Consider the following 14,478-nt stretch of genomic DNA (forward strand, 5'->3'; position numbering starts at 1 on the left):
TTTAAAAAAATTTTCTATTTCCATGTTTCCCAAGAGTATCTAGAAATAGCTCCCAAGGGTTCACATTTTGATGTTGTCATTTGTCTGTGCTATTATTGATTTTCATGTAATTATTAATAGAAGCCTCTTTTATTCTCAAAAAATGTCTTGTTTAGATGATGAATTATGTGGTGACTCTGCTTCTGAGGATTCTTCTTGTTTTATTTTATGATATAAATGACTAATTTTTTCCCAAAGACTCTTTATTCCAATGCTAATGCCACATGGGGGAAACTGAGGCTATGGATAGTTCTGGATGTTTAGTTTTCTCAGTAGTCATTTTTTGGCATCATCTACATATTTTCTATAGGATAAAGATAAAGGTAGAAGAACATAAAGAGGAGTTAAAAGAAATAAGTAAGGACAGTGACGACTGGCATATAAGCCAAAGCACATTTTGAGGAATCTAAAGAATGCATTATTCTGGCACTTAGGTCTAAATTGCTCCAATCTAATCTTAAGGATGACATTTAAAACCGAAGGCAAATCTTGGCATTCATAACATTTATTCTCTCTTTATTTATTTCTTCTTTTTTTGCGCATAACATTTATTATCTTGTCAACATTTTAGAGGGGTGTATTTTGTGTACTAATGAAATGATTGTAATATCTCACATTGTCTCATTCTGTAGTAGAGTTAGGACAGGCACTGTGCAGTCTTGTTGAATTTCAGTTATGTGAGAGTAGCCATGAATTTCAATAGGTACCACATTTAGTTTTCCCATAATCTCACTATTAGATAACACATATAAAAGCTGCTATTTATTTTGTCATGTACTTCCATCCTAGGCGAAAGCGAGAGTTTTGAAAGTACAGTATATCACGTTTAGAGTGACCTTTAGGTCTGTAGCTCATCAGGCTGGTTTTTAAAATATGCAAGCGCCCAGGTTAAAAGTCTCTAAATACTTCCTGTTGTTTTACTGTTAAATAATGTTTAGAGTTTGCTATCTTTTGTAGACCTTGGAAATCTAATTATTTATAACATCCAGTGACATTTACATTTTGCTAAATATACTTTGCTTGTACAAGAACATATTATGATTAGAAAAATGGGTAGAGAATGCCTGGCTGTACATTTGTTTCTATATAATGCAAAATATCAGGGTGACCTATGTTATCTTTTTGTTACAGCTTCATGATTTTAAACCATATTTCTCAAAAAGTGTTCTTAACTATTAGCATTTAAAATACAGAATAAGAAAAAGTTATCATAGTTGAGATCATTGTTTACCACTTAATTCTCCACTATCAAACCAAATATCTATTCAAGTTTATCGGTATCTTAACATAATACCATTCATTTCCATGCCAACAGCTCTAGAGTGTTTGGCTTGGTTTTTGAGATTGATTGAAGGTAGATTGTAAAGTTGAGCTATTGTGTTAAGCTTATTTACACAAACACAGTGTCTTGGAAAATAAACTCTGGAAGTGCATAGCAGTTGAATCTTAAGCTATTTCACATCCTAAGTTTCTAATACCTGCTTTATAGAAATCCCTTGGGTGGTGAATCCCAACTTTACCAGTTACCTTACCTAGGAGAAAATTACTTCCACATTCTTAAATTTGAAGTAAAATTTAGAAATTGCTTAGGAAAAAGGATTTGCTTTTAATTTCATTTGACGAATTTGCTTAAGTACATAATTTATGAGACACTCATGGGTGAACTTTTTTCAGGCTCTTGAAACACTTTTCTTAAAAGAGTTTTTAAAATGACATTCCTAAGATATAAACAATACAAAAAAGACTTAATTGTAAAAAAAAAAAGAAAACCTATATAACAACAGTGAAAAACTGAATTTGGATCCTGGATGGTTACGAATAGATTATTTTAAGAAGAAGTTACATTGATCTTGGCGAGAATTTAAAAGCGTTTTCTGACACCACATCCTTGTCTGTCACCTAGTCTTAAATAATCAGCCTGTTATATATCGTCACCCCTCCCAGTCTTCCTATTTCCCCCATCAAAATGTGGACTTCTCTCCTGTAGCTGAGTAACGTGGGGCTGGTTAAACTGCGAGGGAGGATGGGCGCGGGGCACGTGGACCAGAAATACTTCCTATAAACAGCAAGTACGCTGCTCAACCCTGCCTGAACTTTCCTGTAAACAGCCACTGACAGACTGCATCCCTGCTGGGTGGATCCTGCGACTCCTAGAGGGAATGGCACTTCTTGTTTTTAATTAGCAAGGTGAAAGGTGAATTAAAACTAGCAATTTAGCAAGTCAGTGCAAGAGGCTGACTTCTGAGAGGCTTCCAGGAGCCCGAAGAGAGGAGCTCCACGGGAGGAGGGAGTGCGTGTGCTCGGGCTTTTTTTTTTTTTCCCCTGAATGAACAGCTTTGCCTAAGTGACTGAAAAACAGCTTCTTCCTGAATCTACCGGCTTAGTTGCTGAAGAGAGCTCTAGACAGGACATGGCTCTGAAGACTCACTCTTTGGAATGTCCTCTTGCTCCCGGCTTATAAACAATTGTTCAGAGGAAAGAAAGGTTTTACATGGCCAAATACAGCCTGACAAATGGCACTTCGGAACTGTGCTTTTTGATGACAACGCGTTCGATTTCTGACAAAGCCTCTCGCACGCTGCCCCTGGAGGGAAGTCCTAAGTAAAACTCAGACCCTCCTTAAAGTGAGGAGTGAGGGCTTGAACATTGAACACGGCAGCATGGCATCCGCGGGGCACATTATCACCTTGCTCCTGTGGGGTTACTTACTGGAGCTTTGGGCAGGAGGTCACACAGCTGATACTACCCATCCCCGGTTACGCCTGTCACATAAAGGTAGGTTACCTTTCCAGATCCTTTTTTTTTTTAAAGAAAAGAAAAAGTAGCTTAACATAGGCTTATGGTCGTCAAAGACCTTTAAAATGCACCTGAAAAAATGTATTGCAAAACTGACCTAAAATTCTAAGTATTTCTGATTAATATGTCATACTCACCTCATCTGAAAACAGTGAAAATCACAAGTCAACTTCGAGATGTTATTTTTGCCTGTAAATACTGGATTTTATTAATGAGGAGTTTACTCACTGGCAGCCTGAGCACAGGAAGGGAGGAAGCAGGTTGTAAATAGCCTTGGGAGGCTGAGTCCACCAAGTTAACAGTAGGTATTTAAATATCAGTTCATGCATATGAGAAACAAGGACGCTGGGGAAGGGCTATAGAAATAGGGGTGCAGTTTGTTCTTTTTATTTTTGTTTTGTTTTCTTTCCATCATGGAGGTAAGAGGAGGAGAAAAGAAAATTCCTGAGGAGAAAAATGATGCCCTACCCATGGTAACTAAGTCATCTTCATGTAATTAAAGTGATTAACAACTAGTATAAATCAGCTTTCCAGTTGAATTGATTATTAGATTTTTTTCATGTGTGGCAAAGCAAAATAGCTCTTATTGACTATGCTTGTAAAATGGCTAATATTAATTGAAGTATTAGTATTCACTAGCATTTTTAATGTAAATTTATATTGCCTCAATGAAGATCTAACAGAATGCTTAAATATTCCATTCTACAATATGTCTTGTAAAGCAACATCATACTCATGAATAAATGATTAAAAGATAGAATTTACATCAGGGTCAATACAAGTCAGTCACGATAGGTTTGGTAAACAAACAAACAATAAACAAAACCATGCTCAGAGAAAGTGACTTTGCTGACTGAAAGTACATTCAGAATAAATTGTCAGCAAAGAAGTATTTATTACTACCAGCCATTGAGACATTGAGACAGATAGCAGATGTAATACTCAGGATTACGTAAGAATCATTTTTCAATTGTGTAAGCTTTTAAATTGTCCCCCACTGTAGAAAGAACAGAGAAGCTTGTATTTTCTAAGTGTAGGTAGAACATTTATCAGGAGAAACAGAAAGGGAATCCTCAGTTTTATGTGACATGTTTGGCCTTTTTGTCTTTTCATTGGACAATCTTCAGTAAATGTTGCCTATAGAAATCTTTCATTTTTGGAATAGTTAAAACTATGGATATTTTCTTAGTTTAAATAGATTTCCTATAATACTATTCAGTAGATAATATAAATTTAAGAAATACATTGATAATAAATTAGTAAAGTATTTAAAATATAGTTCCCAGAATTAACATTAACCTTTTAACTTGGGAAGATGTATCATGGTATGTATCAAAATGCCTACTTCTAAGAAGTTTATCATCAAAGAGTCGAGATGAACAAATTTGATGTGATGGAATATGGACAAATAAGATGCAAAAAAATATAAATTGATTGTTTTTCTTATGTAGACAAGTGGATAGGCTGTCAGTTTTTGCAAGCTACAATTCTGTTAAATCTAGTATGAACTTTTATACCTTATAATTGGGGTCCTTGTGTTTTTATGGTTCAATATCAGTGTATTTTCCAATAGGTCACATTTTAATATTTCATAAGAGAGTTAATAATTTGATCAGAGAATGCCAACATTCTCCGATACAGGTAAATGTTATGCATAATACTGTTATCAAGTTCATCTTTATTATGTCACTTTTAATCAAATAAATAATTGTAACTGGTTTTATGAGTGGTGTCGTATGGTGTGAGGGTAAAATTGCTAGTATCTATGTGTACACTATCCTGAAAACTCCCACAGGATTTCCCTTTGGCTTTTCTTAACCTTTGAATTTAATGGAACCAGCTGAAAATGTACAATATTATGTTTTTATACAAAGGCAGTATAGAGAGAGTTACTTGAAAATAGAATGTTCCTCCTACTTGTGCAATTTAGTTAGTAAAGTCGGCTAAGAGATCACACTGGAGATGCCACCTGAAGCAACAAAAGCCTACTGCACCTCAGGTGCGTCAGTGAGAAGAGCATATATACTGTCAGAGCAGGGAAATTCAGTCCACCAATACAATGTGAACAACCTATTTATCTCTCTACACTCTGGAATTCAGTGAATACTTTAGAGGTCTTCAAAAACTAGGAATAAGATATTACAGATTAATCTTTTGCTGTCTTGAATTATGTCAGTAATGGCAAATGTTCAGTAATGAGTGAATTAAGATAATTAATATTATAAATGAGTGTATAATCTTTCAATATAAGAGGCACTAGGAATATGTAATATAGCACTTCTGCACTGCTGCCTGACCACCAGCAGGGAAATCCAGGAGGCTCCCTGGAGGTAGCCTATTAGGATAATTCGGAAACTCTTTTCACAGTAATGATCTCAGCTGTATGGGAGAAAGGCAGGCATTTTTCTCATATTCTTCGCTTTTGAGATGTCATTTGAAAATACAAGCCTATTGTTTCTTCCCAAGGAGAAGGATAAAGTTTATTATATACAAAGCTTGAGTGAAATTATATAAAATATGTTCAGAAAAAAAAAATGTCCAGAGAGTTGCCCTTTTCCTCTCCCCTCCATTCTCCATTACTATTTCTGGAATTGACATGTTCTTAACTAGAGCCAGAAAGGAAGGGATCATTAGGATTAAAGAAGAGAAAAGTCAGAGAGAGAGAGAGAGACAAGGTAGAAGGGTAGTATGAGGTGTGGAATCTTTTTTAGTTTATTTCCTACTGTCTTGTAACTCAATGGGTTGATACTGAATTCCACTCTCTTCTAACTGAATATCTGACTCCACACTAATATTAAGAAAATATACTGGCTTAGAGCAAGCCTTGTGAATAAAATGATGAGATAATTATGCTTGTTGAAGCAATATATCTATCTTTTAATGCATTTTTAATTACATGATAAATTATGTTAATAAGCAAAAAATGTAGCAAAGATTAAAATGGCAAGATGCTGTCCTGCTTTGTCAAGATTTTCAGTCAAGATTTGAGTTGAGTTGGCTATATTGCACAAATATTTCAAAGCTCATGAATAGTTATGCATTATAGCTAACATTATCCCAGCTCAACAGGGTAATATTGGTGAGATTAATGCAGAATTTTAATATTCTTCCTCAAGGGTTTTCTTGAAAAATACTATGGTCCTCAGGACAAAAACCAAGGCAAGAGAGAGTGAAGGGAGAAGAGTCCTAGTGGATTCATCTACTTCCCTCTGTTGATATCTGTTCTCTCCTTATCTTTCACCATGCTGCACTAATGAGGTTACAGGGAAGGCAAAAATAAGCTTCTTGATAATGGAGCTCAGAGAAGAAAAAACAAATCAGCAAAGACCTATGTTGAAAAAGAAATATCAATGTACATGGAAAGCCCCTAGAAATTCAATCATGGGAGCTTGGCAGACAGGGTAGGTGTTTGAAGTCTCAATAAGGAAGGATACAATTGCAGAAATCAAGGAGAATGGCTGCTTAAGCAGAAAATGTTCTCCTAGAATGGTTGGTAAAGAGACAGTTAAATAAAGGCATAGATATGGCAGAAGATCATTCCTAAAATATGTTAACATTATAAATGTAAATTTAAACATGGAATATATACTTAAGCAGATAGAAGTTGTGATAGAGAGTGTTAATTAGCGTATCTGTATTGGGTATTATAACCAATTAAATTCAGATTTATTATAGTTCAGAGAGCTCAGGATTTAAAATCAGAGGACTCTATTCCAGTTCTAGTACTCCCACTTATAATAATGGTAATTAATTGTCTGCATCTCAGTTTCCTCTGTTTGAAAATAGGGGTAGTAATTGTATTTTGCCTGTATATTTTACTGGGTTTTTGAGGTAATCAAGTGGAACAACAGTATAAGTGAATGTACTTTATCACCTAAAAACTATATTATTTATGTTTTCTGAAGACTGATACCAAGTGAGAATATTGAAAGGAAACATGTCCTGTAGAAAAAAACCTTGAAAATGGTATGAGTTTAGATTTCAACAAGTGCTAGGATAATGCTAATATAGAATACAGCATCAAGTTGCTCTTAAACAGTATAAAAACATATGATTTACCTTGATAGATTACATTCACTCCAAATCTCACCTTCCATACCTTTTGACCTCTAGTTATAATAGCTCACAAGATGGCTCCATTGTGCATTTTCTAAGATTCATGGCCTTTTTTTTTCTTAGTATACTTATATCCATTTGTTACATATATTCAGTCTACAACACACATTTTAGAACTCATTCCATTGACAAGAAAAAAACTGACAGAGGATTATAAAAGAGCACAATATTAAATAAATATTTGAATGATCACCCTGGAGGCCATGGTATTTATTTTATATCCAAGGCAAATAAAAAATGAGACAGTGACTGAGCCAGTTTTTCCTGACCCCGCTCACAGCTGGTTCCTCATCCAATAGCCTGGTATTATCAATAGTGACATTAGTTACACATCTCTGTGTGTCAATAAATAAAAACTGGTCATAAGACATGATTCATAAGCAGAGTGGTTAAATAAGACCCAGGAGTAAACATTAGTCTATGTGCCCAGAGCTCCATCAGGGAGAGTCAGTGAGACTTAAGTGGTGGATTTACTGAGAAACAGTTTATATTATAAAAACTATCACTGGATAAGTTGTGAGGAATTACAATGTGTTTTGTTGAGTCTGGGTTATACAAAATATGCTTTCTGTGGAGAGAGAATTGAATTCATAAGAATTGTAGATAGTGTTGTTATTTGTGTTTTTATATTTGCTACCGACAAATATTGTCCATCACCTCAGTACATCTGGATATACAGAAGTCACTGAATGGTTCTGTCAACTGTTAAATTCTTATCTGGATGTTGCATTTTACAGTGGGAAGACAGTTATCATTTAGTATAGAAATAGGGTGAGGGGAGGTCAGGATTAAAAAAAACAGTAACTAGAATTTATATACGAACTGGGCCAATTCTGGAGTGGAAAATGTATGTGTATTAAACCATTTTTTCCACTTTACAAGGAAAGTATTCTATACATAATTTATAATCAATGCCTGTTCTTTATTAATAAATGCATTCAACAGTTATGATGTCATAATGAAATATTCTTTCAAAAAATTATGTTGCCATATTGTTATTTTGCTATCCAGGTCAGAATTGTCATCTAGTCAGAGCTGAGAGTATTACATAGAGAGGGCCTCTGTTTCTTTCGGGGATGAGATCACTTGGTGGCCTCAGTTCTATGAACACATAATAAAGCACCAAACCATGAAATTCGTTGTTACTGGTGAAAATTATTGCTAACAATCTGCTCACTCAGTTTTTTTTCATCAAAGATGAAATAAAAAGGAATCACCACTGGGACTTAGTGGGAGTGTGTGCAAAGATGTCTTTCTTTATCTTTGTATGTAAAACTCTTCTGTGGTTTAATGGAGAAATTTAGTCTGCAGGAATCCAGAAATATCACTTTGCATGCATGCATGCCCCTTCATACATAGTCATCCTAGTGTTAAAGTCGTATAATTTCAGTCTCCGAGAGTTAAAAACAAAACTAAACTAAAATTATGCCATTTATAACATTTTCCAAAGAGTGCATAATGAAGATTTAGATTATTTCCTTGGTTTTAATGGACAGAGTCACAAGGCAGTTAGCAGTTTTTAGTGTAACATATGACATTTTGTAATACTCTATACATTATACAAAGGATGATGGTTATTTAGATCATAATTTTTTTCACAGTAAAGTCTTAAATAACATTGGAAGCATAAGAGAGAACATCAATGTTATTAGTTATTCCTTAGCCTTAAGTGAGCATTATTCTTTGCACTTATGATAGGAATGATAATAAGACTGGATATTTTACAGGCTGGGCATTCTAGAGTAGGAATGAACAGGACATTTCCATATCACATTTAAACCAAGTGTTACGGTCTCTAATTATTAAGAGAACATTTTTGGTCAAAAACAGTGATGATTTCAAGAAAAGACACCTCTGTGGAATTAATAACTTTCCTTCATATGGGCCTATGGTGGCCAAGACAACTGACTACTCAAGTTTTCAGCCCTTGTTTTAATGCCTACTTCAGGATATTCCAAACGCAGGGCTCATTTGCCTTGGTAAACATACCTCCACAACTGGTATGAAAAAATAAAAGAGAAATCTATTGCCATGTCTGATTTCTGGGGCTCAGAAATGTGTTTCACTTCCATCCTTGGTGCCTAAACTCTCAGCCATCACTATTTGGCTCGTACCCTTGGCATAGGAAACATAGAAGCTAGCTTGGGCCCAGGTATTAGAAAACACTCTTACATTCTAATTTCAGTGGCCTAAAAACCCTAGACTTTGGATGAGGCATATCTAATTTAAATCTGGCTTCTGACTGCATGGCATGAGCAAGTTACTTAGGTTCCCTGAATATGCATTTTCTCATCTTTAAAGTGATATAACGTAATTTGCAAAAATTTGAAAGGATTACATGAGCTAATGCAGATTAATGTGCAGAATACTTAACCCTTAGGAAGCTTTTTATAAATTACTCAATAAATCAGATGAGATGCAGAGAGAATTAATCTATGCTGTTCTTTTTTTTATTCTAAAAGCAATCATGAGCTAATTGTTAAATTACAACTTAAGATGAAGAGGGATTCTTAATCATCAGATTTTTGCTTAAAAGCAAAGATTTTCTTTTATGAAAACCAGCTCTTATTAGAGTAGATACTTAGAAGGAACAAAGAATATGGATGTCTCTCATGTTTGTAAGTTACTGTAGAATTATTTTGTTTATACTTTCAGGAAAGTTGGAATTTTATCTGATGGCACTTTGGAGACAACAGACCAAATCCACAAAATAAACAGTATTAACAAAGATAATTATAGGCCCAGCTTGGTAAAGCACAATAGAACTAATATTACTAAGGCCAGACCACACTGCCTAAAGTTAAACTAAACAGTGTCCTATAAGCAGCTATCAGCTCAGCATGTGTTGTTTACTTGCAAAGTGAAAGACAGTCTCCCACTTTGCCTTCCCTTAGATGAACAGGTAAGATATCTGGTGCCATGGACAGTTCCTGACACTTAGGCATTCAACAAGTGCTCATCAAGTGAGTAACTGAATAAAACAAAATGATTCAGAACTGTATTTTTCAAAGGAAGTGGGATATGGGTGGGATGAGAAGGAATACTCATGAAACTAATGAATCCTGGACAACTATTTATGGCCCCTTTAGCATAACATATGTTAGAGAAAAGGCTGGGGCTGTCTGTTCATCTTCTTTCTCATCAGTGCTGCATTTAGTGAAACAGCTGGGACCTCCAGGCATCCTCCTGACACATCAGCTGTATTAACTCCTTTATAGTCTCTCCTCCACCTTTCCCTCTATTTCCTTCCTCCTTTTTTACTTTCCCCTCTTTCTCTTCCACTTCTTCCTCTCCTCCTCCTCTTTCTATCTATCTTTTGATGTCCTTGTCATTTCTGGCTTATCACTATACCCCCTCCACCCTTTCTCTTATTACTTATTTAACTACCCCTTTGGGTGGCTGCACCACCTCATCTTTTCCTCTTCTCCTGCTTCTTTTCCAGATAAATAGTTTTAATTTCTTCCTCACCTTAAGCCAAAAGGGGAAAGAAAACATGCTTTTAGTGAAAAATACGTTTTCATTGGATTTCAGTGTCCTTTCAATATTTGTTTCATTTTTGTCGTTTAACACAATATGCAGAAAACATGACTTTTGAATTTTTTAGAAAAGCTTTAAACTTACCAGGCATTGAAAATTGGTTGAAATTCATGAGGTAGGGAATAATAAAACACTAAATAAATAGCTTACTAGCCACCTGGACAATGTGCCCTCTTTCTCCAACCTGTTTTTCTGCTGGGAGGCTGATGCTCACAGGTACCATAGGACTGTGGCAATTGGAGAGCAGAGGAATTAGGGCATTGCACAGGAGAGAGCAGAGCCTGCCAGCCAAGCATTCTGTAGCTAAACTTGAGTCAAATGTCAGCTAAAATATTATTGATGTAAACCTATTTCTATGTACTTTTGGTGTATTTTCTCTGAGTTTTGAACTTTAATTTAGAGAAACTAGAATAAAAAGGGAATTTCATTTACAGCATAGAATGGGGGAAAAGAATCCCTAAGAATAAGTCTCAGGGGTGATTTTAGGTAGTCACACAACCAGAAAAGAAGAGCAGCAAAGAAAATGAGCATAAAAGAGGGTGAAAATAGAGGTCAGCTGAGACACTGACTCTTTCCCTTTTCACTTGTTCCTTCCCAGGAAATGATGGGAATGCAGAGGGGCTTTAAATTTCGAGTTCGAGATACACTGTGGAAATTAAGTCAAATAGGAAATGTGCTCCCATTGTGTATAGCTGTTTACTCCTCCTGATTGCTTTTCTCCTAACACTGAGTCAAAAAGTTTATTGTCAATCATGTGATGCCTCAGGTCCTTTCCAACTCTAGAAATGTAGGACTCCTTTCTTCTCCTCACCAGGCCTCAAAAGCATTTCTCCAAAACACTTTTGAAACTTGTATTAGGAGACAGTATGTTGCAGTGGAAAGGGTATGGACTTAACACTTTTTAAATCTAAGTATATTTTATTTGATGCTGTCTTATTTTTGCTAAATCATTAAACTGAGACTTCTTTTCTTCATCATTATAAAGGGACTAATGAACACTGTCTTCCTATCTTGTGTAATTTTGGTAGAAAAAAATTTAAATGTATTACAAAGAAGAACGATATGGTGCTGTAAAAGTACCTTATAATATTTTCTAATTTATATAATTGTTTTTCAATATATTTAAAGTTCCTTGAAGGCGGGAGTATATTTTTTGTAAGACCTTGGGGATGGAATAAATTCACTTCTTCAAATCATTCTTAAAGGCTACAATTACAGCCTGGATTTTGGTATCTACTGAATTAAAACATATCTATTTAGTTGGCTTCAATATTGTGGTTAAAATGACAAAACTATAAAGGCTAACTTCATTTTTTATAAGGTTCAGAGCTACTGCTAAATAATTCACCTGCAGGAAGGCTTGATTGAATCTCATTGCACAGGAGATAATGTTACTATGATTTTATTCTGTTCCACTTCCAAGCTAGGGGCAGAAAAGAGGTGAAAACTGGAGTTAAACAAATGCTACACAGAGTGTGGTCCATGAACTGCAGCATCAGCATTCCCTGGGAACTGCTGAATCAGATCTACTTAATCAATAATTCTGAGGCTCAGCAATCTCTCTTTTAACAAGTCCTCTGGGCCATTTTTAGTGAAGACTCAACTATGAGAAACACTGGGCTGTGTGTGTGTAAGGATGCTACAAAGGAGTCTCAAGTTCATATTATCTTTCTCATTTTTTCCCTTTTAGCATCATCCCCTAGGTTAAGGGTGTTGTTGAATGTGCAAATAACAGCCTTGGTCTTGATAAATATATTTAGATTCATAAATATTTAACTGTATTACCATCATCTATTTATTTTTGTATTAAATATAAAGTGTACCTATTCATTGATGACAATTTAGCATATAATTTAAATATTTTTAAAGATTATTGATGGTGTAAATTCTAGCATGTTATACTATGATTGAGTTCTGATGAGAAAATTTCTAATATGGATCAATTGTGGTAAAGCATTTTGTAAAACTCAAAAACTCTTTTATGCTTCAAAGAGCCATTTTCCCGAACAAATGAAATTAGAAGTCGCTTACCACTTCATCCCGTTTGTTATACATCTGATCATTGCCTGTGTTAATCCATTCTCATGCTGTTATAAAGAACTGCCTGACAGTATGATAAAATTAAGACATTCCGCTGATTCTGTTATGAATGACTTCATTGCTCACCAGGCATGATAAAGCTGCGTTGTTTATACATATTTAAACACATAATTCATTTCAGAGTGCACAGGACACTATGTTATCATAGAGAAAGCCTTTTTAAAGATTTTCCCTTAAATTCTTTTGGAGTAAAATCAATGGAAATAGCCTTGGGAAATAGTGGAAAGCTATATATAATGAGTAATTAACGAAGTTTATTGCTTTATCCACTTTAATTTTAATCACATTATTAATAACTAAAGTAACCATGTGCATTTGTTAACTGCCACAATCTTTTCAAGGGACAGAATATTACAATTTCCTCCTTGATATCTTGGACACCAGCCCAAAAACCAGTGTCCTACAGCCTTGTAAGGATGTAAGGAATCCTTTTTCTGAAATACATGTAAATTAGCAGAATATTTTGAAAAAAAAAAAAAAAAGGAACTGCCTAAGACTCGATAATTTATAAAGGAAAGAGATTTAATTGGCTCACAGTTCCACGGGGCTGGGAAGCTTCAGGAAACTTACAATCTTGACAAAAGTGGAAGCAAACACATCCTTCCTCACATGGCAGTAGGAAGGAGAAGTGCAGAGTAAAGGAGGAAAAGCCAGCAGATAAAACCATCAGACCTCCTGAGAACTCATGCACTATCAGAAAAACAGCATGGGGAAACTGTTCTCATGATTAAATTACCTCCACCTGGTCCACCCTTAACGTTAACATGGGGATTATTACAATTTGAGATGAGATTTGGGTGGGGACACAGAGCCAAACCATATCACTGCTTTCAGAGAATTAGGAGAGTCTATAATTTTAAAGTAGAACTTGCTTATTATTCATTCATTTATCTCATAAGTATTTCGTTTCTTCAATACTTTAGGTACTGAGAATAAAAATTCCAGTTTAATAAACATAATGTAGTATACTGGTTGGAATCCTGTGATAGTAAAGTATTATTAGATATAAACTAAGAAAATCTGAATAAAGTATGAATTTTAATTAATAATGTATGGTTCATTAACTGTGATAAATGTACCATATAAACATATAGTGTATACAAGGGAAGCTAGGTATAGGTATAGGGGAACTCTGTGTACTTACCATAACTGTCTGTAAATCTAAAACTATTTAAAAATAAGTTTAACACACACACACACACCTTTTAGTCAAACCCTATTCACCAGAAGCTTAAGATACAGCTGTAAAAGGACAAGTCACAATAAAGTAGGTTGCTTTTTTATATCCCAGTGGATGCTATAAAAGCATGAAGGTGGGGCTGAAAAGAAAACCAAAGCTCAGTCTTGAACATGAATAGGAGTAGCTTAGGCAAGATATTTGAACAAATTAGCTATGTCATACCCTGCCTTGCACCATCCTGCCATGTGCCCACAGTCATCCTACTGCATAGAATAAACTGTATTCTTCCAGAAATTAACTTACTTCCACTGTGTTCATGACTCTACACTAGTATCACTCATTCTTTGTTCTTGCTAAATTTAATTTCCCTAATTCCTAAATGGCTTTGAGGAATTTTCAGTTTTTTGGTATGAGTAATATATGATTACTGCAAATTCACAATTAGAGTTTGAAAATGCTGAAGGCAGTTATATTGCATTTTATTGCTTGAATTCTTAGACTCTAATAAACTTTAGGTACTGAATATATTTTGTGTATTGCATCTAACATACAGAACTTAATTGCTATATTTATTCACATTAGTATTACCACTCTTAATTATTTTGTTGGATACACATAAAAATACATTCCTAACAGAGATGGCAGAAAATGAAATGGTGGGGTTGGGAAAGCATTCAGAAGACAGGCGATATGATGAGAATAATTCTCTT

At 34.9% G+C, this 14,478-nt stretch overlaps 1 protein-coding gene across 2 annotated transcripts in view; it reads left to right on the top strand.

Annotated features, from left to right (window-relative positions):
• The first annotated feature begins 2,125 nt into the window (after positions 1-2,125).
• Positions 2,126-14,478, top strand: part of SEMA3E (semaphorin 3E) — a 276,720-nt gene continuing 264,367 nt past the window's right edge. For both annotated transcript variants that reach the window (XM_002751652.5, XM_054237356.2), the window contains exon 1: positions 2,126-2,814. In XM_002751652.5, the coding sequence (XP_002751698.1) occupies positions 2,700-2,814 (115 nt within the window). In that variant the 5' untranslated portion in view covers positions 2,126-2,699. The remainder of the gene's footprint in view (positions 2,815-14,478) is intronic.

The sequence above is a fragment of the Callithrix jacchus genome, chromosome 11 (genome assembly GCF_049354715.1).
Source record: "Callithrix jacchus isolate 240 chromosome 11, calJac240_pri, whole genome shotgun sequence".
NCBI classification, from domain to species: Eukaryota; Metazoa; Chordata; class Mammalia; order Primates; family Cebidae; genus Callithrix; species Callithrix jacchus.